The 26,790-nt window shown below is 47.1% G+C and overlaps 3 protein-coding genes across 5 annotated transcripts; 2 read left to right on the forward strand and 1 right to left on the reverse strand.

Moving 5' to 3' along the window:
• Positions 1-7,411: 7,411 nt before the first annotated feature.
• Positions 7,412-9,612, reverse strand: LOC135366124 (uncharacterized). 2 transcript variants are annotated; one of them, XM_064598777.1, is made up of 2 exons: positions 9,411-9,612; positions 7,412-9,270 (listed from the first exon to the last, which is right to left on the reverse strand). In XM_064598777.1, exons 1-2 carry the CDS (start codon positions 9,529-9,531, stop codon positions 7,475-7,477), a joined length of 1,917 nt encoding a protein of 638 aa, XP_064454847.1. In that variant the 5' UTR covers positions 9,532-9,612; the 3' UTR covers positions 7,412-7,474. The 2 variants fall into 2 exon arrangements, with proteins under 2 accessions (XP_064454847.1, XP_064454846.1); XM_064598776.1 differs by having other exon boundaries at positions 7,412-9,343; positions 9,411-9,559.
• Positions 9,613-19,279: 9,667 nt separating this feature from the next.
• On the forward strand, positions 19,280-21,389 carry LOC135366125 (uncharacterized). Its single transcript, XM_064598778.1, has 2 exons — positions 19,280-19,344; positions 19,437-21,389. Exons 1-2 carry the CDS (start codon positions 19,324-19,326, stop codon positions 21,327-21,329), a joined length of 1,914 nt encoding a protein of 637 aa, XP_064454848.1. The 5' UTR covers positions 19,280-19,323; the 3' UTR covers positions 21,330-21,389.
• A 1,251-nt stretch (positions 21,390-22,640) lies between these two features.
• On the forward strand, positions 22,641-24,821 carry LOC135366126 (uncharacterized). Of its 2 annotated transcripts, none has more exons than XM_064598780.1 (2): positions 22,641-22,815; positions 22,956-24,821. In XM_064598780.1, exons 1-2 carry the CDS (start codon positions 22,695-22,697, stop codon positions 24,749-24,751), a joined length of 1,917 nt encoding a protein of 638 aa, XP_064454850.1. In that variant the 5' UTR covers positions 22,641-22,694; the 3' UTR covers positions 24,752-24,821. The 2 variants fall into 2 exon arrangements, with proteins under 2 accessions (XP_064454850.1, XP_064454849.1); XM_064598779.1 differs by having other exon boundaries at positions 22,655-22,815; positions 22,883-24,821.
• The last annotated feature ends 1,969 nt before the right edge of the window (positions 24,822-26,790 follow it).

Consider the following 26,790-nt stretch of genomic DNA (forward strand, 5'->3'; position numbering starts at 1 on the left):
CACGATGCAGACAATATCAAGGAAGTGAGGGATGGGGTTCATTAAGGTACTACTCCGCTCATTTTATAGTCTGCATAAGCAGATACATTTCATGCGAGAAGTGCTGGGTGCAAGCAGCTCCCAAACATTTTTTTTTTTTTTTTCGCTGAATACAACTGTCGATGTCGGGTGACATAGAGAATCGGGGAGTAGATAGAAGACAAGTGGTTTCGAGCAACAGACGAGACAAATTACAAGAAATGACAACAACTGTCATGTGATAAGGAAACACGGGATAGATACTTTCGTCCATTGTTTCGTGTAGCTAAACTGATGGCACAAGGCGAGATCGCATAGTGCTTGTCTGAGCGGTGAATCTTCAAAGAATGCATATTCATGAGACGGCGGAGAGCTTAGCCAATACAATAAATTTGCAATACAATACAAATAAATTTTTTGAGCTTGCTTTTATCAGGACGCGTAGCATGTGTTGTGACCTCTGAAGCACATCTTGCGAATGACGCCTCACGAACGAACGTGTCTGTCTTGTTTCGTTGTTACAAAGTTCAGTATAGTGCAGACGGGCACAAGCAATAATAATAAAAATAATACTATAATTATCTGAACAATATTAATAATAAGCTTCAGCGTTTGGAGTCTTGGAATCTTGGAGTCAAGTTTTTATCACTTCTGATAGTACAAAGTACAAACGTACTTTCTACGATCGCGATGTGGGACAGCTGCCTGTAAAGGGTACTCCGTCGCAGTAACACGCATGGTGCGGAGAAGGCAGCTTTACGGGGCGCGGGAAAACTGTTTGTAAAGGATTCTCTGCCACAGTAAGAGGCTGCATTGTTGGGACGACAACTTATCTTTGCCGTTATCTGTGTTTTAATGGTAACCTTCATTCCCCACATCACCACCAGCATTGGGGTAGCGTATCACCCCTGGCGACGAAACTCCCGATTCATGATCTCAAAATAAAGTTGTTGTTGGTAATTTTAACCTAACTTTTTACATCCCTAGCCAACTAGTTTAGTGATTTTAACAGGACCATTTGATTCTTAAATAGTTATTTTTACAACCGTTTCGGTGCATTATGCTTTTAGTTGTCGCTGCGCCATGAAAAACCAAATCATCGTCATATATCGATTTTTTTTAAATACCGCAGCGTAAATCGCAGCAACTGATTTTGGCACAGGGTTGCCATGGGAAATATTATCTTGCGCTAGCTCTCACCGACATTGGTTTTAACTTCTGTTTCCCATTCGTAACGCCCAATAATACGGCCTTGAGTGCAAGTACCGTTCTAACTGCATAATCCGCGCGAAGACAAGTGAGACGCATTTTGTACGCGCTTCATTTCCAGGATCTCGAGTGTTGTTGCCCCGGAGCAAATTAGCAACTATAAGCCGCTTCTAATGGGACAGTTTTGCCTCGGGTCGAAGCACTTACGTGAAAGTACTACGCAAGAACAGCGGAGGGATTTGAAATAAAGGGCGTCTTCAACTGGAGGGTGCGCATCCTGCAGAGAAATTCATTACGTTTACGGCAGCCGGACCAGAATACAATCTGGTTGTTGGGGAATAGGATGATGTGGTTGTGTAGGTCCGTCAGTAATTGTTGATGAGGGACAAGAGGAGAAAGAGGTGGAAGGAGTTACAATAGCTCGGAAAATAGTTTGGCCGCTTGAGGATCCAGGATCGGAAGTTTTAAACGCGTCTGGCAGGCTCGTTTTCTTTCTCTTTTTTTTTTTTTCTATTTCACTTTTACTCTCCTCAGTCATGTCTATTAACTCTCAGAGGCCTGTGTATGTAGAAAAGAAAAGAAATCGAATTCCTCGTTGTTCATTTTAGTTCGTCTCTACACTCGATTTGTCCTGATCTTTGTTTTCCTTATGTTTATTTTGGGACCGACTGTACTTGTTGAATTGATGAATTGTTTAGATCCCCGAAATTGAACTCTATTCAACTCTTCTATAGTCTCGGCTATGAGTACAGATCTGCAGATTTCAAATGTCTCAGTCTGTCACCATTTATACTTATGCCGTACAAATCCCCTTTCCGACCGTTTAACAGCTCTTTCCAATACAGCCGTACACAATGCGGGGGACGTAGGGACCTTCCTTACCGGTTCGTACTTGAACTGGGAATGGCTAGATTTTCTGACGCAATTTTATGATTCACGTTGCGCTCAACTGTGTATTTCTTAAAAATTTCTACGTGCGTTCTACGTGCGTTTCATCTTGCACACAGGGCACTATCTTTAAAAAAAATGGCTAGGAAGCAAGCGAGCTGGTGAAGACGATGCATAATGTAAAACCCCGAGACTAGGGAACACGAAGGGACAGACGCAACACGAAGTTCCATTGTCCGCTCTTCGTGTTGTGTCTGTCCCTTCGTGTTCCCTAGTCTCGGGGTTTTACATTATGCGCTCTCTTTAAACTCGAATTTGCAGCTTCTCTCCCTCTCACTCTCTCCCACGACTCTCCTAACTGCTCGTTACTTTCTCAGTCAGCTCCGCAAAGTCAAAACGCAAGAAACATCCGAGCTTCCGCTCAGTACAACAGAAGCCATCCAAAACGCTACAAACCAAATCTTATTTCGCTGCTCCCTTCTCATTGCCTGCAGGCGGCTCAGAACACGAACAACGTCGCTATAGCATTACCACCATAGCATTGTCGAGAAGAGATCGACCAAATAAAGCCGAACGAACCTATTTTAGCAACTGAGAGAGCTATCCAGGCGCCCTATTAAATACATCTTGCGTCACGGCATAACGTATGTGGAAAGATTAAAGCCAGCAAGCTCCATATGGACATGGTAAAGGGAAATTGCACATGTACGTCGAAGGAAATCTGGCGCTGTTGGGATGCAAGGAGGACTAAAGACTTATTTAAGCTCTCGCTTTCACTCCAGGCTTTACCTCATTTCCGCCACGCGTGGGAAGCCAGTCTTTCTCTTCTTCTTCTTCTCTTTTTTTTTTCTTTTTACGTTTTCTTCGGTACATTGACGTCATCGTTCGTCGTTTCTGCAGAATTCAAAGCTCCGCGTTACAGACCTGAATGCGCTAGTCGCGGGCTAGTAGAATGTTCGATATGGGAGTTTCAAATATCGAATGAAAACCAGCCAACGGCAGTCTTTTTTTTTTTTTTTTTTTTTTGGCGTAGACGTACTCGCAATCGGAGTATTGCGTTTCCCACTTTGAATAGTAGGATTCGCGTGGGCGCGACAAGGCATTTTCATATTGGAGCACGGTAGTGTTACGCTCCTTAATTTAGTAATCTAGATGTTAGTAGCGCTGTTAAATTATAAGGGCGCCGCACCTGAGCGTGCCACAAAATTCAGTTTAAAAATTTAATCGTCTAAAAATTGTTGGGCCAACGGTATTTATCTTTGGTGAGCTCTTGCCACGACTTCCCAGCACTTTTGAGTCGATTTTGAGTCGCGAGAAATTGAATTTTCTGAATTGAACTCCGAAACTTGGGTAAGTTAACAAAGCGTGTGCTTTCCCTCTCTCTCTCTCTCTCTCTCTCTTTCTCTTCAGACACAGAATGCGCATGTCTGATTTACCCTCTAAAGGAGATGTTGTAAGCAGGGTTGCGGAATAGGATCACCCATTCCATTCCAATTCCATTCCGAGGAATGAAAAGGTATGGTCAATTCCGACTTCTGGAATGGCTTGGCAACACCATTCCATTCATTTAACTCCACCAATTAAAGAATTAGGACCGGTTACCGTACTAGCTACCCCAGCAGTGCTGTAGAGGAGATTGACAAGACAAGGTTATTTCGCCCTCCTCCTCTCCTCCTCCTCTTCCTCCTCCTCTTCATTGGCATCATCATAACAGGAGTTTTCCACTAAAGTAACTGGTGCAAGGGATGTGGGGTTGCGGGCCTCACGCTAGTGAAGCCAAAATCTCCATTTTATTTTTCTTAAACCCAATCCAAACCATCGCCCTTGACCGTGTGGCACCCAGACCATTACATTCCAAGTCCATTCCGCCTGCGAGAAAATGCCTAATTCCATTCCCATTCCATTCCCAGCAACAGTTTCCGCCATTCCAATTCCATTCCGGGCTCTGATAAATGTGGGACGATTCCGGAATCATTCCAACTCCGGAGTGGCAACTCCGCAGCCCTGGTTGTAAGTAGCCCAAAGTCTGCATTTCTCGAAACGCCTGTTCCGGCATTTTTTCTTCGCATATCTTTTTTTTCTTTTCAGCTCTTGTTATATGGAACGCATTGCGAATACAAATCCGTTCACAGTATGTTAACTCACACAAAAAGGCCTACGCACAGCGCTTTTCACAAATCAGAAGTGATAACGGTATCATTCTATGCAAGTAGGTCGGCTGTCTGCGCAGCTTCGCAGTTTCCCTCTTTCCCTTCTCGTCCGTGGCCATTGGTCGCTCTCCCAAATAACATTTCAAGGTGAGGCGCTCCTGATTTCTTTAGTCTTGTTCAGCCAATCGCTCAAGATGATTTCAAACATGGGCTTTCTGTGTCTACGAACAGGACTGGACCTAGATCATCACGTTGGATTCGCCACTGGCTACAAGTGGCTGCCCTTGCGGCCGACAGTGGCGCGTCTCTATAGCTACGGGCACCGAAGCATGGCCGTGATTGGCCAACTCATGACTGCGTCATGTCGTTCAAGCAATCATGTCTCGTTAAATCTAAGCGGTGTTAGATAAACTTCCTTTTATCGTTGCTTCCTTCGACGCAGTTAGTTTTTCTACCTCTGCACACTTACGGTGTCAATATATTTTTTTTTCTCTGTCATATGGTGGGTATCTTTGACGGACTCGGTGACGACGGGAAACAGGCGACAACCCGGTGCTTCTAAAGGGAGTATCCCGATTGTGGACTCTTAAATACGGGATATCGGGAGTGTCCCGATATCCCGTATTTAAGAATCCACATGCTCAAAATCCCAGACGTTCAAAATAACAAATAGTCACAGTCTAATGATGGCACCGCCTACTACACGTGCAGGGGGCTGTAGTCCACAATCTTGGTCAACTAACCTTGGTCTCACTGCAGGACCAACGTCGCTTCCTTTTATGTTGCTCCAGCGCGTCCGCCCACCTAAGCCTAATCGTCGCTGAAAAACAACGACAACTACAAGGCGTGTGTAGGAAAATGTAACCCGCATTTAGGCGCTTAGCTTGTTGTCTACCTAGCTAACAAACTTCCGGTGGCGCGCGATTGCGCATTTATGCGTGCGAAATTGCAGAAACACCGTGGAAGCCATACTCAGCTTGAAAAATAAACAGAGCAACGAAAACGTCCGCCTCCGTGCACCAGAATAGGGCAACATGGCGGGCGCAGGAGAGTTGTGTTCAGACACCGCTAGGGGAGCTATCGGTGGAAAAATCGAAACGTCCCACATGGATGCTCGTCGGTAGTGCCCCTAGCGGTGCCTGCACATAACTCTCCTGAGACCGCAGTACTACCATGCACTGTCATGACCGCACTATTCTAATGCATGGAAGCCGATGTTTTCTCCCTGTTTATTTTTTTTACGCTGAGTATGGCTTCCAGAATTTTTTTATAGCTTTTGCACGCATAAATACGCAATCGTATGCCACCGGAAGTTCCTCGGGTAAGTAGACAACGAGTCACATGTAAAAATGCGGGTCACGTTTTTCTGCACACACCCTGTACTACTTTATTTTGAGATGAATGGGGAGTTTCATCGCTAGGGGCGATACTCTACCCCATTGCTCGTGGTGATGTGGGGAATGAAGGATCGAAGTCCTACGGTCTCCAAAGAGGTCAAAAGAGCTTTGAGAGCAGAGCGTTGGTGGGCTGGATTTCGCCAGGGGCCGAGCAGTTTTAACCGCGGCGGCAACGTACATTTCATACGCTAAAACGATCTGGTTGAAAATCGAAAACACGCGAAGTTCGCACGATGCTCAATATATCATACTTTCAAACAGTCATTCTCAGGAAGCTGAGACACTGCTCAGTGATATCACACTTTGGAACACGGTCATTCTCAGACCACAAATATATGCATTGATTTTGCAATGTGGGATTTTGAGATCTGCGGTTTTCAACATTGGGATATCGTGGCAGACCCCTTTTAAATAGAGCGGAGTGCATGCATGCAAGCTAGAAGAGAAACCCCTAGTGGAGACTAATGAGTAATAACACATACAAAAGTCACGGGACACCACAAGAAACTTCATATGGGAAGAGGAAGGAAGGGAGTTGCCTCAGGACAGAAGCCGCCGATATTTCTGTCCTGAGGCAACTCCCTTCCTACATCTCTACCGGTTCGCTGGATTTCTACCCATCTACATATGGGAAGAGTATTTCGGAACCGACACCATTTATCATGGAGTACAGAAATCTATCTATCTACTTCGAAACATACTTAAGGCGCCACTGTTATATTTCGGCAGACGCAGTACATCTCAAGAAAACGGTGACTAATACAAGTGTCAGGCGAGTCTAATCTCTTTAAACGACTAACAATGTCAACGACCTTCATGCCACCAGCGTCATTCATGGCCACTGTTCTACGTCATGTCGTTCAAGCAGTCAGGCCTCGTTAAATCTAAGCGGTGTTAGGTATACTTCCGTTTGTTGTTGCTTCCTTCAATGCAGTTTGTTTTCTACCTCAGCATACTTAGGTGTCAATACATTTTTTTTTCGTTGTCACATGCTGGGTGTCTTTGACGGACACCGTGGCGACCGGAAACAGAAGAGATCCTGGTGCTTCTAACTAGAGTATCCCGATATCCCGTATTTAGGAATGCATATGTTAAAAATCACAAATAGGCACAGTCTAGTACTGGCACCGTATAGTACACGCGCAGGGGGCTGTATTCCACAATCTTGGTCAACTAACCTTGGTCTCACTAAAGGACCAACGTCGCTTCCTTTTGTGTTGCTCCAGCGCGTCCGCCCACCTAAACCCAATCCTCGCTGAATAAAAACACCTTTATTTTGAGATGAATGGGGAGTTTCACCGCAAGGGGCGATACTCTACCCCGTTGCTGGTGATGATGTGGGGAATGAAGGATTGAAGTCCTATGGTCTCCAAAGAGGTCAAAAGTGCTTTGAGGGCAGAGCGTTGGTGGGCTGGATTTGGCAAGGGCCCGAGCAATCTGAACCGTCGCTGCAATGTACATTTCATACGCTTAAACGATTTGTATGAAAATCGAAAACACGCGAAGTTCGCACGCTGCTCAGTGATATACTTTGAAACACGGTCCTTCCCAGACATCAAATATATGCTTCGATTTTGCAATTTGGGAGTTTGAGATCTGGGATTTTCAACGCTGGGATATCGTGAAATACCCGTCTTAAATAGCGCGAAGTGCATGCATGCTAGCTAGAAGAGAAACCCCTAGTGGAGTCTGATGACACAAAAATCACGGGACACCACAAGAAACTTCATATGGGAAGAGTATTTTGGAACCGACACCATTTATCACGGAGTACAGAAATCTGCATGTCTATCTACCTCCTTCACAATATACCTAAGACGCTGCTGTTATATTTCGGCAGACGCAGTACATCTCAAGAAGGCGGTGACTTATACAAGCGTTAGGCGAGTCGAATCTATTTAAACGACTAACAATGTCAACGACCTTCATGCCACCGGTCTTATTCCTGGCCACTGTGCTTTCCAAGAGGGCACCTGTGTTGAACGTTGAGAGGGTGACCCAGAAGAAAAGCGTTCCGTCCTTTACGTGCGTTAGAAGTCGCTTTTGGACGCTGATCACCATCCCGAATATAAGCGGGACGCACTTTCCTGGCACTTCCTTTTCCAACCAGCCATTTACGGTGTCCACTACAAGCATTGCCATGCGCGCGGCTAATTGGTTCTTGGCAGATACCTCGCGTGTTTGTTGGCAGCAGCACCAGTGCGGTGATATGGAGGCATCCTCGCACGTCCTATCTTCAGGTATCTCATGCAAGAGGCTCATACCGTACCTGGTTCTGTATTCCTGCTTGTCGGCAAAGGCAGGGAACTGCGATATCTCCAACAGGGTGGCGTGGAGATCAAACGGTGTCGTCAGCCTACGCTGGTTCTTGCGAAGGTTTTCAATTACGTGAGGGTATCTTTGATGGAAAGCTGGAGGAAACATTAAGAAACAGAAGGGCAATCTATCTTCGTACTTTCCAGTTAATAATAGACGGATGTCTCCGTATCGGGTTCCATGGTCGCTCAAGAAGACGACGACGGAACGGTTCATGACTCCCGCTTCCTCGAGACTTTGGAATGTTGCTCGGAACGAAGTGTCAGCGTAACCAGCTCCGTTAACGTCTTCGTGCGCCACGTCAGTTAGCCACGCATACGAAAAGTGCAGCTTGTCTTTCAGAAGAGATAACACCGACGCCGTGTAGTTCAAGTGTACCGATGTCTGATCTCTGGATCCAAAGCAGGGAAGTTTGCCACTGTGATCCTTCAAGCCCGATCTCGAAACTGCCAGAATGAGAGGCGTAGGGTAGTATTCGGCAGGAGGGTCGCGAAAGCCACGGCAGTAGTGCCTGAACAAGCCATTCCACGGCATTTCTTCTAGGAAGAGAGTGTGGTAACCTTTGCGAGAATATTTCTTCCAAACCAAGTCTTCATCGTCAAGGAAGCTTGTGGCACATAATTTGTTCACCTCGCTTTCTTTCTTGCCAGTCAGCAACGGAATCTGATTTGGAAAAGAGTTGTCGCCCACTTTCGTCATGCCAAGCATCTCAAATGGGCGAAAACGTTCGATATAATTGCGCGTCCGTTTCATATAACGCTTGAAGTTGAGACGAGAAACCGAGTCCAGTCCAAGTACTACGACACTCAGTCTTTCAGCAGTACCGTCTGACACCGCGGATGTGATTTGGCTTTTAGATTGCACTTTCTTTTTCATCGTGGGCAGAAGAAAGAAGTCCGTGTAAAAAACTTCACCGTTTCGACAACGGCACTCCACTTTGATGTACTCCGCATGCACTGGAACTCGAAAAGTAAGTGTAACTCGTTCGCTGTAGACGACGCTGTCGTCTGGGATATTCGCCGAGCGGTTTCGGCCGACCTCTTGATATGTACATGCGACGTGCTGCGGGACACACGCGTAGCACATTTTCACAACTTTATCGCTAAGATAAAGGGAGGATCCCCTTTGGAGTATGGCTGGTGGTGGGATATCGCAACGTTCAGGCTTCAAGCGGTAGATGTGTCCTTTGAGAGACGGGTCGAATGGATCGAAGTCACGAATCCCGCACTTGCTGGTGTTAACGACGTATTCGTTGCGATCGCAGTAGAAGCAAGGAAGTTGGTAGTAGACGACTGCAGGTATCATGAAAATAGGTGGAAGAATGCATAGTGTGACTAGTGACCTTCTCGTCCACCACTCCATGACCTAGGAATGTACACAAGCAGTGCCTAGTAAGTACAATGCGAGTGGAGGAGGTGTAAACTCAACCTACCTTTCCAATCGCTGTGCGGTTTCTCTTTTGGTTTCTCATTGTTCTCAGCTTCGCTATAGTTATCCGTAGATTCGCCATGGTGAAGTCTCTTCTTCGTCTTCTTGCATGGAAGAACGTGCATTGCTTCGCTCGAACGTTTTCTTCTTCTTCTTCTTCCACCACTAGGAACAGTGGCCACCAGCCACACAACAACGTTTGTAACAACAACAACAACAACAACTTTCCCTTCTACACGACCTGCAAGAATATAACGACTATGTCATAGACATGCCTTCCCAGCGCCGCATTTCGAAGCTAGCGGTGGCGCTACTCATCGGCCTTGTTATTGCTTCCTCAACTTCTGCAATACTTTGTACTTCAGCTTACCTTGGTATTTTTGTACGAGCGGTGGATGTCCCACGGAAGATGTTGCATTCCAAAGTTGATTATCATTATCATTTTACGCGTTTTCATAGGAGCTGTTCTATCGTCTGCTACAGCAGTCGATCGTCCGCTTCTGCGCCTTCAAAATTCAAATTTCCATTGTCCAATCATGTTGTAGGACTCGCGGGCCGATGAGTAGCGCTCCTAGCGGATCGTGCGGACAGAATCCTCATAGGGGTTGCCGATTATGACGTGGTCATTAAAATCTAGTAGGTCGTGCTTTTATATTTCAGGAATGTTCAACGCTTTGTAAAATAGCTATTGTACTCAGGAGTGCTGCTCTTTCAGAGATTTACATTGCTTTTTATTGGCAACGTGTCGATAAATATCGAACCAAATCACCCCTTTGCCATATGATGATGGTGGTGGTGGCGATGATGGTGGAACTGCTTGCCATAGTCAGCCACGCTCAGGCGGGCAAAATAATAGGCAATTGATTTACTTATTGTTTGATTGATTGATAGGTAATAGGAGAAGATTTACACGTGAAGTGTGTCAGCTTAGTCGTGTGGCGACATGCTGCATGTGTCACAGGGTATAGGACTACGGATAATTTCGACTGCCTGGAGTTCTTTTGACGTGCGCCGGAAATCTCCTTCACCCTGTGACAGAAGCGATGTTTACATCCCCGCATTGCTACCGTCATCGGCCAGGATTGAACCCGCGACTCGCGACGGATTGTGAGCATGGTTGGCTCGTGTATTGCGCACAGGTGCACAAAGCGTGTGAAGGAGACCCCCATGAATCACCTTTCATTTGTAAGTGCACAGGAATGGTCAGGAACAATGCACGTTTCCCTCCGCCGTAGAGCCTGAGCTGTTAGGCTAGTTTTCGGCCGCTCGGAGAGCCTGAGCTCTCCAGACGGCCGACAATCCCTGAATCTCCGCTAGTTAATCTGCAGGTGAGTAGGCCGTACAACGCGCATGCCTTGGTAACTCAATCGATCATTCATCTTGAATTCTAGGGAAAAAGAGAGAGACCTGCCTCTGGCTTCACCGCTGCTTACAGGGAGGTATAGGCCGCCGCTGCTCCAGCTAGTATATGCACAAGGTGCGCGCAGTAAAAACGTAACCCGCATGTTTGCATGTAACTCGTTGTCTACTTACTCGAGGAACTTCCGGTGGCGTACGATGGCGTACTTATGCGTGCAAAAGCTTTAAAAAAATCCTGGAAGCCATACTCAGCGTAAAAACATTAAAAGAGCGCGAAAACACGGACTTCCATGCATTAGAATAGGGCGGTCATGGGAGTGCATGGTACTGGATGGCGGTCTCAGGAAAGTTATGTGCAGGCACCGCTAGAGGCACTACCGATGAGCATCCATGTGGGTCATCGTTTCGATTTCTGCACCGATAGCTCCCCTAGCGGTACCTGAACACAACTCTTCCGCGTTCGCCATGTTGCCCAATTCTGATGCACGGAGGCCGAAGTTCTCGTTGTTCAGCTTATTTTCAAGCTGAGTATGGCTTCCACGATTTTTGTGCAGATTTCGCACGCATAACTGCACCATCGCGCTTGGCGAGAGGTGGGAGAGGGGGAAACTTAATGTGTAACTAACCTAATGCGTTTGTTGCGTGGGCGATCGACACCTGTACTCGCCCTGGCTACAAGCGGCTGCCCTTGCTGTTGACCGCGGGTCGTCTTCATAGCTACAGGCGCCGAAACACGGCCATGATTGGCGAGCTCGTAATGAATACGCGTGAGTTTTCTTATTCAACTCTGGGGGAGACTCTTATTGGCTGTAGTTCGAGTCACACGGACTCCGCCTCTCGACGAACGTCATATGTCACGTGAGATGGACGCTTCTGCCCGCGCACTTGCCGCTGGGGATTCTTCTCGCTGCGCGGAGAGATGGGGAGTGCTCGTAGTTTTATTATAAGGTAAATGTGTTTTACGCGCAGTACTGCTATAGTACTGCATGGCCTTACTGGATGGACATGAGATGAGTTTGTGTAAAACCGACAGAGGTACGCTACACTGCGGGCGTTCAGGTGGTTCTTCCTCTCGAGCGAAACTGGAATGCCCCGGCCAAAATAGGGAAGCCAAGTAATAGTAAAATAGTACAGTATAGTATAAAATTGTAAAATAGGGAAGCAGAGTAGCCCTATAGCCGTTCGAAAATTACGTTCACAGGTGGCAACTCTGGAGTCACGTGATGATAAAGGCTCTGACGCCGTTGCGGAACTTTCCGGCTACTCAGGTTGAATAAGAAGACGTGCTCGCCTCATGTCGTTTAAGTAAGCCTGATCTTCCCACGTGGAAAAGCTGTAGCGGAATCCGGCCCAATCCAAAATATCGATCATGGCGCCTCCCGAACTTGGATTTTGGGAGAGGGTCTTGCCTCAATACAGCTCCTTTGCTCTCCCCCATCACTCTCTCTCTCTCCCAGCTTTTCTTCTAGCCTTTCTACTTACGATTTCTATGGACTTTCTTCTTTTGTGTTGGATTCGACTGTTCTTCTGTATTGGATTCAGAAGAAGAACAGTCTGCGTTCGAAACGCATGTACGCATGTACAATGAAGTATTTACGACACTGAAAAGGTTAGCCAGCTGTAGGACTCGAACCCACATCTTCTGGTCTCTTATCGTCTCGAACCCACATCTTCTGGATTACCGATGGTAATCCAGAAGATGTGGGTTCAAGTCCGACAGCTGGCTAACCTTTTCAGTGACTTCCATCTTTCACCATTAATTTCTTAGGCACTTTGAGGCTTTTTAAGTATTTCTCCTTTCTATGTTGTTCCAGCCTCAGAACATCAGTTCTCTCACGTTCAACAACAACAACTCTATTTTGTGATTATGATTGGGGAGTTTTATCGACACTCCACACCGAATGCGTTCATATTTCTGTGCCTCCCAATAACGTATGTGATAGAATCACTGGAGTACGTACAGTACACAGTGTGCGAATACAGTAGCAGTAATGAGCGCCGATTCCAAACGTATAGTGCATGCAGCAAAGTTCTGTTCGACGACACCCGACATGACCACCCACGATAATATGTGGCATGTCCTTTCAAAGGGCACGCTTTTGTTCGCGTCGCAGTCGCTATTTGTATTGAGATGGAAACTGCTTTTCGCATTCATCACTTGCTATCTGTTCTCTCAATTTATCCTAAACACGTAGGTGACACGAACGTGTGGGACCCCCAGGCTAAACCCAAGAGCCTGTCAAGCTGATGAGAAATATAACGATGTAAATCCTGGAGAGCCTCCTGAAAATGTAAGTCTGCATCACAAAGGGGACCGCTATTTCACAAAAATTGCCCGAGTCATTCTACGTTTGGCAGACGACACGTTTGAAAGGCTCGCCTTTACATTCGAGTCCTTTTTCGTATTTCACACTGAAGCATGAAAGCTTTACGAGGATAAATGAATTACCATCTGAAAGCTCCTTTCGAACTCGTTGGAATGAGATCTGCACTGCACAGATATGCCTACCCGTCTTTGAGCCGTTTACAAAAGACCAGCGGCATGGCCGAATGCCCTGTCGTTGGTCGTTGGCCAGGGGCGTGCTGAAGACTGGGAAGTGGAGGGTTCGAATCCTGCCACCGGCTGTGCTGTCTCACGTTTTCCCTGGGTGTCCCGAAGACTTTCCAGGCGAGTGTCGGCACAGTTCCCCCTGAAGTCGGCCCAGGACGCCATACTAACACCCCTGTCCCCCACTCCTTTCTCTATCTGTCCGCATCTCTACGCTGCTCATAGCCACAGTTGCTTCGCGGTGCTAACACGGAATCAACAAAAAACGTTACGAAAGAACAAACGCACACTGCAACGTGGGACTGTCGTAGACATGCAGGGAGGCATTTTTCCGGCACCCCATAATGCCCCTCAAAATCTTGCAACCCCCAAAATACCGGGTACGAAGCCAAAAGACGTTTTATAATAGTTTTCATATACGAAAACTGTACCAATATCTGATATGACGAAAGAAGCCTGCTTTTATTAGGCTAGCATTGAGAGTTTACGTTCCATGAGTTGTCCTCTATACGCACATGTCGTAGATCCACGCCAAGCTTTAGTCCTGCTACACAGCGCCCTCTGTCATTATAAATACACTGCTCGTCGCTATATGATGAGCGTCACCTGAGCCTCCTAATCTACGGCAAAAACAGAATTTGTAACGTTCGCCGCGTAACAACATGGGAGTCAGACGTACCGTACGCGTGGCTGTCGTCTCACTAGGGGGCGATGTTTATAGACGAAAATGGAACATAAAGAACTTGGAACTTTCCCCAGGTTACTTTGACAAAGTTACCTAACAAAGGGACGAGCTCCTCAAGACGTTACTGGAGCTCAAAAGCAATGAGCTAAAAGTTACCAAGAAAAGTAGCTTACTGGCTTAGTGAAGAACCCGTTAGCGGCTTAGTGAAGAACCCGTTAGCGGGAGGTCCAGCCTTGTTACCTAGAGGATTGGCTTTAAATATTCACTCGGCTGGATCCAACGCAGTGTCTTCTTTTCTACAGGGTGAATTTAGCAAAGGTTACACATTTCGATCGAGTAGTAAAAATATAAGATGACGTCTCTGGCGCTTCAAACTTTGCAGACTGATAGTTAATCGCCCGAAGTTCTACCCTTATTTTTTTCAAGTGCTAAAACTTTGTTGAAGAAAAAAAAGTTAGAAACAAAGCAAATTCTCACGCCATGCATTTCCTATGCCCTATACTATACCTATTTATTACTATACCTATGCCCGCGAACCGCCATTTTTTCTTCTGTCTGCTTCACGTTCATATCACCACTTATAGGTGGCGCTGCCTGGAGACGAGGCAAAACCAGAACCTATGGAACAACCAACAACCAGATGCACCAGATGCAGGGTTTCGAGGCAGCGCCATCTATACGTGGTGATGTGAATGTGAAGCAGAGAGAGAGAGGAAAACATGGCGGTTTTCGGTCGGTATAGGCCATAGGAAATGCATGAGGTGAGAATTTGCTTTGATTCTAAGTTCTTTTCTACAAAATGGTACCGTTTGAGAAAAATATCGATAAAACTTGAGACAAATGACTACAAGTGTGCAACAATTTGAAGCGCCAGAGACGTCGCCTTCTATTTTTACGACGCGATCGAAATGTGTAACCTTTGCTAAATTCACCCTGTATACATCGTGCAGGCGCGAAAGTGATGGCAACTTCGATCACTTCGCACAAAGAAAGGAGGAAAGAGCAGGAAAGAGCTTTTGACAGGAGGTTTTAGCGTATCTACTACGCGTGGTCCTTTTATGTACAAATGTTATTTATTTATTTCTAACGCATGTTTTTGCTTCAATTATTAAGGTCCGCCCGTCTCTTTTTTGTGTGTGTGTGATACCTTTTATAACATATTGTAGTCGATGCAGTCACCTAAGCTGTGCTCGCCATTCGGTGGCGTAGCGAGAAAAATATTTGGGGAAGGGTTCTATTGGGACTATGGGGACTTAGGAAAGGAGGATTTTATCCCTGTTTCCCTCTTCCAATTGCACTACCACTGGTACAGTTTCGGAGGTGGGTGGGGGACACGTGACCGCTTATCGCACCTTTTGTCGGCTTGTCGCCGTAACGTATAAGGACACAAATATGCCGCACAAGACGGATTATGTATCGACCCTCAATTTGCAGATCGTGTGTGCATGGAGGGGGGATTTATACAAGAAAAATAGGCAAAATTACCTCGATAATAAATTCGATCGTGAATGCGGTAAAGATGACAACAAAGCAACGGGGCACTATCGTCAAGCTCGTCAAGCTCACGAAACGAGCACAAGAGGGGAGAGAAAAACAAGATGGCGGAGTCCGACACCCATTGTTGCCGGTCTCTTATCGTTTTCTGCCAGTGTCTGGTACATAAGGCAAAAATCGACGTTTCCCAGTGCATAACAAACAAAAAAAGCGTCATTCTATACCGATTTATACGGAGCTTGATAAACAGTGTTCACCATTAAGCGTCCGACAGGAAGTGTCTCACTTACCCTTATCTTGCTATTTACTGAGAGAAGCCTTTGGAAAGAAATATCCACCGGCCACGACGGCTCCCATATTTCTCCAGGGCACTGACCACCGTTACGAGCGCCAAGGGATACATCCAGTCTTGAGTGACTGCTATGATTAGCTTTTCTTATAGTAAAGCACAAGAGAGCCACGGGGCAATACGAGCAGGCCATAACCATCAGTGGCAACGGCTCTATAAGGGTACCACTCGTACTGAGAAGAAACCACGGCGCCTTCAATGATAGCCATTACGTCACGTGACAAGTAAATGTTGTCAAACACCCTGCTGAAAAAAAAAAACAGTATACTGGACACACTGGAAACCAGTAACCAGTATCACACCGATTTATTAAACCAGTATGGCACTGGTTTTACTGGTATTACTGGTGTACTGGTATTTTACTGGTGTACTGGCGGAGCCTTGTGTTACCCAGGCAATTCTCCATTTTATTTACAGCCAAGTTCCTATGGCTATGACCGGCCTACATAGGTGGATAGCAGGAAGGAGCGGGGGAACAAGGGGGTTAATGTGCGTCCTTGGCCGACTTCAGGGGGATATGTACCGCTGACAGCGCAGCTGATGGCAGGATTCGAACCCACCACCTCCCAGTCTTCGGCGCGACCTCGGAACATACCACCGACGAGTCGGCGCTTTTACACTCTGCCGTGCCCCTGGTCCTTTGTTTTAATGAATCGTATGTCACGAGAAGCACTGTCTGCGAGACCACGCCCTTATCTTCTTAATTGTGGTTTATGAGGAAAGTGTATCGATAATATAACGGAAATAATTCAGCCTATATCGATCAAACTTCGAATAGATAGCATTTTTCTGGAGAACTTAAGCTCCGTCTTCAGCTTTGTCTCAGCTTCACTTTCGCTCGTTTTACTGAGCGGCCGCCAGTTCGTATTAATTCGTACCTCAACACCATTCTGCATGCGATAGCAGAAGGTGCATAGGTCGCCTTACACGGCACAAGACACGTAAAATAATGACCTACCCGAACGTGGACCTGCTTCTCACAATCTTTTCCTAACCCCTCTGTCGCCCACTCCTTCCTGCTGTCCTCTCTCCATCTGTCCGCGTCTGTACGCCGCTCATAGCCAGAGTTGCTTCGCGGCGCTAACACAGAACTAAAAAAATCAACCTTTTCCTGCTTCTGTGTGTTTACGGCTTATGCAGTGCATATACAGGAATGCGTCCTGATTGTACCATCCTTACATGACAGTGGGCCAGCACATATTCTACCCACCCCGAGAGGTCCTATAACACCGCCTGCAACAAACAACAGACACAAATCAAATCAAATCAAATCAAACAAATCACAGAAAGCCAGCAGACGCGTGAGTCGCCCTCACCGAACCCCTTCGCTGAGCGAAAGGTCAATCCAGTATATGCCGAATATGGCGTCGCAATGCTGCCCATGCGAACCCGCCGTGTACGGATACGTGCTTACGCTACTCTTCTCGCAAACAACCGCCGTCGTTTAGCCCAGACGAAAACAAAAAGTTAACGTTCGTCGCAGAGAAGCAGCATCTACGTGATACAGCCGTGTACATGATGCAGCCATGTCAAATAGGACATGACACCAACGCAGACGGGATAACGATCGCACTCGCTCAGAATCAAGCAGCCAAAAAGAAGCCAAAAGAAGCCAAAAGAAAAAAAGGAAAAAACTAATGCTTCACGATCGATGCGCGGAGGATGCCGTATAGGTGGAAAGAAAAGAAACGCTGGTCCTTCTGAGATGGAATGAAGTGGGAAATATGTTCTTCCCTCCTCACGTCCCGCTGGTTGTGTCCACGCTGTCCCTGAGAAATTGCGTGTACTTCGAGAGGAACTCTTATGTTTTCGGGAGATGTTCTCGCCAACGCCCGTTTATCTCTCGAGCTCAGAATCACGGGGTATTTTGCGCTTGGTCATTTCAGTGGAGAGGAGAAACATCTGTGACGGTGCCTGGATATAGGGCAAGGAGTTATATAGTAATGCACCCGAAGAACAAAACGGTAGAAAGCGAACATGGTCTGTTACACCTCAGAGAGTTCTTAGCTTTCCATAAGCGTGGCATGTCTTGGCCTTTTTTGTGTTTCTCATCAAGTTCTGCTGCTCTAACTATAGCCTACGACCTACTACCAGCTACTACTACTATAGCTGTAGTAGAATGTCGTGCTTCGCACACTGTGCTGCGCGGCGAAAAGAAAACGTGTCTTGTTCATGCATGTAAGAACTGTCGCAGCTTGCCCGCCTATTACACCTTTACACATCGTGCACAATGCAGATGATCTGCGGAACTTTCACTGAACAACGATGTCACCAAAGGTACCATTTATAATGTGACGGCGGGAATTTGGCCTGATAAGACTGCCCGTGCCTATAGTGCCTATAGTGCTAGGGTGCGTAGCCACTTCTATGTGTATTCTGAAGTGAATTGCCTCAAGACGAGAGCCGCCGATATTTCGAACAGAGAACAACAACAACAACTTTCTTTTCTTTTTTTTTGCGTTGGATTCGACTGTTCTGTTTTGTTTCGGTTTCAGTCTGTATAGCAATCATGATGACGTTTCTCTGGTAGAGGTCTATTCGCACGCTTTGTATCTTACTACCTGTGGGCGCACAATGGCTCAGCTTCATTTCAATTGCAGCGGTTCTTACTTCCTGAACAAAATACTGTTATTGATTGAATATCACGTCTTATGGCAAAAAATGCCATCAAGGAACCGAAGAAAAAGCAAGAAAATATGTGGACGTGTGTGAAAAGCGAGTTAAAAGTAACCTGGAACTTCAGTTACTTTTGCAAAGTTGCCTGAAAAAGGAACGAGTCCCTCTGAAAGTTACCACGGCGCAAGAGTACCGAGTTAAGTTACAAGTTACCAAAAAAAGGAACTTGGTTACAAACGAGCTACTTGTAACGAGTTACCTCGAACTCTGACAACATCAGTGACTTTATAAGACCACGTTGCCCGCCTAGGAGTGGCCTGGCTGGAGGAGCTGGCGTGGCTCAGTGGTTAGCGTGCTGGACATGTCACGTCGAGTCTGGGAGGTACACGGGTTCGAATCTCGCTGCGGGCTGTGCTGTCCGGGGCTTCTCCTGGGTTTTCCATGAGACGTTGTCGGACATATGTCGGCACTGTTCCCTTAGAAGTCGGCCCAGGACGAGCATTCCCCCGGAACGTTAGTCGCGACGTTGCCCACCTTTGTGAGGCCGATAACGGCGAGCTCTGTGATTAGCACCACCACCACCTGAGCGTGGCCGACGACGGCAAGCAGTTCCATCACCACCACCACCCTCATATGACCTCATAAGAGGCCCGCCGTAAATCTCTAAAGGGGCAAACCCTGCTGAATATATAGTAGTTATTTCACAAAACGTTCAGGAATGCACACCTCGAACGAGGGCATGTGCGTTCTTCCATGGAAGAACACGAAGAAAAGACTGGATAACGGCCAGTGTTTGAAGTGGATGACGAAGAAGATGAATCAGCAGAATTCGAAGCCAATTCGAAGCCATTTCGAAGCTGAGAACCATGAGAACAGCGATGGAAAAAGTAGGTTGAATTAGACTTCCTGCACTTGCATTGTACTAATTAGGCATTGTATTACGCATTGTATACTCAAATGTGCCTGTGTACATTCTTAGGTCATGGCGTGCTGGACAAAAAGGCCACTCCTCGCTCTCTGCATTATCCCACCTATGTGCATGATACCCGCAATCATCTGCTATCAACTTACTAGCTTCTACCGCGATCGCTACGAATACGTCGTTAACACCAGCGAGTGCAGAATTCGTCACTTCGATCCATTCGACCCCTCTCTCAAAGGACTCATCTACCGCTTGCCGACTAAACGTTGTGATTTGCTACCACCAACAATACTCCAAAGGGGATCCTCCCTTTATCTCAGCGACGAAGTTGTGCAAATGTATTACATGTGTATCCCGCAGCACGTCACTTGTACATATCAAGAAGTCTGCCGAAACCGCTCGGCGAATATCCCAGACGACAGCGTCGTCTACAGCGAACGGGTTACTCTTACCTTCGGAGTTCCAGTGCATGCGGAGTACATAAAAGTGGAATGCCGTTGTCGAAACGGTAAAGTTTTTTATACAGACTTCTTCCTTCTGCCCATGATGAAAAAGGAAGTGCAGTCTGAACGCCATTTCACATCCGCGGCGTCAGACGATACTACTGACAAACTAAGTGTCGTAGTATTAGGACTGGACTCGGTGTCTCGTCTCAACTTTAAGCGTTATATGAAACGGACGCGCAATTATATCGAACGTTTTCGTCCATTTGAGATGCTTGGCATGACGAAAGTGGGCGACAACACTTTTCCAAATCAGATTCCGTTGCTGACTGGAAAGAAAGAACGCGAGGTGAACGAATTATGTGCCACAAGCTTCCTTGACGACGAAGACTTGGTTTGGAAGAAATATTCTCGCAAAGGTTACCACACACTCTTCCTAGAAGAGATGCCGTGGATTGGCTTGTTCAGCCACTACTGCCGTGGCTTTCGCGACCCTCCTGTCGATTACTACCCTAGACCTCTCATTCTGGCAGTTTCGAGATCGGCCCTGAAGGTTTACAGTGGCAAACTTCCCTGCTTTGGAGCCAGAGATCAGACATCGGTACACTTGAACTACACGGCGTCGGTGCTGTCTCTTCTGAAAGACGAGCTGCATTTTTCGTATACATGGATAATTGACGTAGCGCACGAAGACGTTAACGGAGCTGGTTACGCTGACAGTTCATTCCGAGCAACGTTCCAAAGTCTCGAGGAAGCGGGAGTCATGAACCGTTCCGTCGTCGTCTTCTTGAGCGACCATGGAACCCGATACGGAGACATCCGTCTATTATTAACTGGAAAGTACGAAGATCGACTGCCCTTCTGTTTCTTAATGTTTCCTCCAGCTTTCCATCAAAAATACCCTCACGTAATTGAAAATCTTCGCAAGAACCAGCGTAGGCTGACGACACCGTTTGACCTCCACGCTACACTGTTGGAAATATCGCAGTTCCCTGCCTTTGCCGACAAGCGGGAATTCAGAACCAGGTACGGTATGAGCCTCTTGCATGAGATACCTGAAGATAGGACGTGCGAGGATGCCTCCATATCACCACACTGGTGCTGCTGCCAACAAACACTCGAGGTATCTGCCAAGAACCAATTAGCCGCACGCATGGCAATGCTTGTAGTGGACACCATAAATGACTGGTTGGAAAAGGAAGTGCCAGGAAAGTGCGTCCTGCTTGTATTCGGGAATGTGATCAGCGTCCAAAAGCGACTTCTAACGCACGTAAAGGACGGAACGCTGTTCTTCTGGGTCACCCTCACAGCGTCCAACACAGGTGCCCTCTTGGAAAGCACAGTGGCCATGAATAAGGCCGGTGGCATGAAGGTCGTTGACATTGTGAGTCGTTTAAATAGATTCGAGTCGCCTGACTCTTGTATAAGTCACCGCCTTCTTGAGATGTACTGCGTCTGCCGAAACATTACAGTGGCGTACATAGAGAGACAGATTTCTGTACACTGATTACTAGTGTCGACTCCAGAATACTCTTGCAATATATTGATAACGAAGTTCGTTGTAGTGTTCGTGACTTCTGTGTGTCATTTGTTCCCTCCAGCTAGCATGCATCCACTCCGCTTTACTTAAAAGCATCAGGACCACGCCTGTTTTCCGTCGACACGGTATCCGTGAAAAATACCCAGAAACAAAGTTTTATTGACACCGTTAGTGTGCGGAGGTAGTACTGAACCGCATCGAATGTAGAAACGATAAAATTCAGGAGTTGCCGGCCGTCTGGAGAGCTCAGGCTCTCCGAGCGGCCGACAACTAGCCTAGCAGTTGTAGCTCCACGGCGGAGGGAAACGTGCATTGTTCCTGACCATTCCTATGCACTTACAAACGAAAGGTGATCCATGAGGGTCTCCTTCACACGCTTTGTGCACCTGTACGCAATACACGAGCCAACCATGCTCGCAATCCGTCGGGAGTCGCGGGTTCAATCCTGGCCGATGGCGGTAGCAATGTGGGGATGTAAACATTGCTTCTGTCACAGGGTGAAGGAGATTTGCGGCGCACGTCAAAAGAACTCCAGGCAGTCGAAATTATCCGTAGTCCTACCCTGTGGCACATGCAGGATGTCGCCACACGACTAAGCTGACACACTTTACGTGTAAATCTTCTCCTATTACCTATGAATCAATAAAATAATAAGTAAACCAATTACCTATCATTTTGCCCGCCTGAGCGTGGCTGACTATGGCAAGCAGTTCCATCATCATCGCCACCACCACCATCATCATATGGCAAAGGAGTGATTTGGTTCGATATTTATAGACACGTTGCCAATAAAAAGCAATGTAAATCTCCGAAAGAGCAGCACTCCCGAGTACAATAGTTATTTTACAAAGCGTTGAACATTCCTGAAATATAAAAGCACGACCTACTAGATTTTAATGACCACGTCATGATCGGCAACCCCTATGAGGATCCTGTCCGCACGATCCGCTAGGAGCGCTACTCATCGGCCCGCGAGACCTACAACAGGATTGAACAACGGAAATTTTAATTTTGAACGCGCAGAAGCGGACGATCGATTGCTGTAGCAGACGATAGAACAGCTCCTATGAAAACGCGTAAAATAATCATGATAATCAACTTTGGAATGCAACATCTTCCGTGGGACATCCACCGCTCGTACAAAAATACCAAGGTAAGCTGAAGTACAAAGTATTGCAGAAGTTGAGGAAGCAATAACCGGGCCGATGAGTAGCGCCACCGCTAGCTTCGAAATGCGGCGCTGGGAAGGCGTGCCTATGACATGGCCGTTATATTCTAGCAGATCGTGTAGAAGAGAAAGTTGTTGTTGTTACAAAACGTTCGAGCGAAGCAATGCACGTTCTTCCATGCAAGAAGACGAAGAAGAGACTTCACCATGGCGAATCTACGGATAACTATAGCGAGGCTGAGAACAATGAGAAACCAAAAGAGAAACCGCACAGCGATTGGAAAGGTAGGTTGAGTTTACACCTCCTCTACTCGCATTGTACTTACTAGGCACTGCTTGTGTACATTCATAGGTCATGGAGTGGTGGACGAGAAGGTCACTAGTCACACTATGCATTCTTCCATCTATTTTCACGATACCTGCAGTCATCTACTACCAACTTCCTTGCTTCTACTGCGATCGCAACGAATACGTCGTTAACACCAGCAAGTGCAGGATTCGTGACTTCGATCCATTCGACCCGTCTCTCAAAGAATACATCTACCGCTTGAAGCCTGAACGTTGCGATATCCCACCACCAGCCATACACCAAAGGGGATCCTCCCTTTATCTTAGCGATGAAGTTGTGCAAATGCACTACGCGTGTGTCCCGCAGCACGTCGCATGTACATATCAAGAGGTCGGCCGAAACCGCTCGGCGAATATCCCAGACGACAGCGTCGTCTACAGCGAACGGGTTACTCTTACTTTTCGAGTTCCAGTGCATGCGGAGTACATCAAAGTGAAGTGCCATTGTCGAAACGATAAAGTTTTTTACACGGACTTCTTCCTTCTGCCCATGATGAAAAAGAAAGTGCAATCTGAGCGCCAATTCACATCCGCGGAGTCAGACGGTACTGCTGAAAAACTGAGTGTCGTAGTACTTGGACTGGACTCGGTGTCTCGTCTCAACTTTAAGCGTTATATGAAACGGACGCGCAATTATATCGAACGTTTTCGTCCATTTGAGATGCTTGGCATGACGAAAGTGGGCGACAACACTTTTCCAAATCAGATTCCGTTACTGACTGGCAAGAAAGCAAGCGAGGTGAACGAATTATGTGCCACAAGCTTCCTTGACGATGAAGACTTGGTTTGGAAGAAATATTCTCGCAAAGGTTACCACACTCTCTTCCTAGAAGAGGCGCCGTGGATTGGCTTGTTCAGGCACTACTGCCGTGGCTTTCGCGACCCTCCTGTCGATTACTACCCTAGACCTCTCATTCTGGCAGTTTCGAGATCGGCCCTGAAGGTTTACAGTGGCAAACTTCCCTGCTTTGGAGCCAGAGATCAGACATCGGTACACTTGAACTACACGGCGTCGGTGCTGTCTCTTCTGAAAGACGAGCTGCATTTTTCATATACATGGATAATTGACGTAGCGCACGAAGACGTTAACGGAGCTGGTTACGCTGACAGTTCATTCCGAGCAACGTTCCAAAGTCTCGAGGAAGCGGGAGTCATGAACCGTTCGGTCGTCGTCTTCTTGAGCGACCATGGAACCCGATACGGAGACATCCGTCTATTATTAACTGGAAAGTACGAAGATAGATTGCCCTTCTGTTTCTTAATGTTTCCTCCAGCTTTCCATCAAAAATACCCTCACGTAATTGAAAACCTTCGCAAGAACCAGCGTAGGCTGACGACACCGTTTGATCTCCACGCCACCTTGTTGGAAATATTGCAGTTCCCTTCCTTTGCCGACAAGCAGGAATTCAGAACCAGGTACGGTATGAGCCTCTTGCGTGAGATACCTGAAGATAGGACGTGCGAGGATGCCTCCATATCACCACACTGGTGCTGCTGCCAAATAACACGGAAGGTACCTACCAAGAACCAATTAGCCGCGCGCATGGCAATGCTTGTAGTGGACACCGTAAATGGCTGGTTGGAAAAGGAAGTGCCAGGAAAGTGCCTCCCGCTTGTATTCGGGAAGGTGATCAGAGTCCAAAAGCGACTTCTAACGCACGTAAAGGACGGAACGCTGTTCTTCTGGGTCACCCTCATAGCGTTCAACACAGGTGCCATCTTGGAAAGCACAGTGGCCATGAATAAGGCCGGTGGCATGAAGGTCGTTGACATTGTTAGTCGTTTAAATAGATTCAACTCGTCTGAGACTTGTATAAGTCACCGCCTTCTTGAGATGTACTGCGTCTGCCGAGATATACCAGCAGCGTCTTAGGTATTTTTTGAAGGAGATACACAGACATGCAGATTTCTGTACTCCGTGATAAATGGTGTCGGTTCCGAAATACTCTTCGCATATGAAGTTTCTTGTGATGTCCCGTGATTTTTGTATGTGTTATTAGACTCCACTAGGGGTTTCTCTTCTAGCTAGCATGCATGCACTTCGCTCTATTTAAAAGGGGTATTCCACGATATCCCAGCGTTGAAAATCCCAGATCTCAAACTCCCAAATTTCAAAATCAAAGCATATATTTGAGGTCTGGGAAGGACCGTGTTACATAGTATGATATCACTGAGCAGCGTGCGAACTTCGCGTGTTTTCGATTTTCATACAAATCGTTTTAGCGTATGAAATGTACATTGCAGCGACGGCTCAAATTGCTCGGGCCCTTGCCAAATCCAGTCCACCAACGCTTTGCCCTCAAAGCACTTTTGACCTCTTTGGAGACCATAGGACTTCAATCCTTCATTCCCCACGTCATCACCAGCAACGGGGTAGAGTATCGCCCCTTGCGGTGAAACTCCCCATTCATCTCAAAATAAAGGTGTTTTTATTCAGCGACGATTGGGTTTAGGTGGGCGGACGCGCTGGAGCAACACTAAAGGAAGCGACGTTGGTCCTTTAGTGAGACCAAGGTTAGTTGACCAAGATTGTGGAATATAGCCCCCCTGCCCGTGTAGTAGGCGGTGCCAGTATTAGACTGTGCCTATTTGTGATTTTTAACGTTTGGGATTTTTAACATATAGATTCTTAAATACGAGATATCGGGATACTCCAGCTAGAAGCACCAGGATCTCGCCTGTTTCCGGCCGCCAGGGTGTCCGTCAAAGACACCCAGCATGTGACAACGAAAAAAAAAAAGTATTGACACCGTAAGTATGCAGAGGTAGAAAACCAACTGCATCGAAGGAAGCAACGACAAAAGGAAGTTTATCTAACACCGCTTAGATTTAACGAGGCCTGACTGCTTGAACGACATGACGTAGTCATTATGAGTTGGCCAGTCACGGCCGTGCTTCGGCGCCCGTAGCTATAGAGACGAGCCACTGTCGGCCGCAAGGGCAGCCACTTGTAGCCAGTGGCGAATCCAACGTGATGATCTAAGCCCAGTCCTGTTCGTAGCCACAGAAATCCGATGTTTGAAATCATCTGCGGCGATTGGCTGAACAAGATAACATCGTGACTTTATGAGACCACCTTGCCCACCAGCTCCCGTGGCTCAGTGGTTAGCGTGCTGGCCATGTCACGTCGAGACTGGGAGGTACCCGGGTTCGAATCCCAGTGCTGGCTGTGCTGTCTGGGGTTTTTCCTGGGTTTTCCTCAGACGCTTTCAGACATATGTCGTCACAGTTCCCTTAGAAGTCGGCCCAGGACGCACATTCCCCAGGGCGTGAACATTCCCCAGGGCGTGAGTCGTGACGTTGCCCACATACGTGAGGCCGACAACGGCAAGCCCTATCACCACCAACACCACCACCTTGCCCGCCTATAGGAATGGCCTACCAGCTCGCGGGGCTCAGTGGTTAGCGTGCTGGACACGTCACGTCGAGACTGGGAGGTACACGGGCTCGAGTCTTAGTGACGGCTGTGCTGTTCGGGGCTTTTCCTGGGTTTTTCCTCAGGCGGTGTCGGACATATGTCGGCACTGTTCCCTTAGAAGTCGGCCCAGGACGCGCATTCCCCCGGAACGTTAGTCGCGACGTTGCCCACCTTTGTGAGGCCGATAACGGCGAGCTCTGTGATGAGCACCACCACCGCCGCCATCACCTCAGCGTGGCCGACGATGGCAAGCAGTCCCATCACCACCATACGCCACCCTCATATGACCACGCGACAAAGGAGGGAGAGGAGATATTAAGTGGGCTTTCTGTATCTATAGGTACCGTTAGTTAAATACGTCTCGCACTATATATATATCTTCAGACTTTGAATAATAGCAGACCAGAAATATTTAGCGGCAAGTTGCCAATAGAAAACAATATGTAAATCTCTAAAAAAGCAACACTGCTGAGTATCTAGTAGTTATTTCACAA

Source organism: Ornithodoros turicata, chromosome 8 (genome assembly GCF_037126465.1).
Source record: "Ornithodoros turicata isolate Travis chromosome 8, ASM3712646v1, whole genome shotgun sequence".
In the NCBI taxonomy this organism is placed as follows: domain Eukaryota; kingdom Metazoa; phylum Arthropoda; class Arachnida; order Ixodida; family Argasidae; genus Ornithodoros; species Ornithodoros turicata.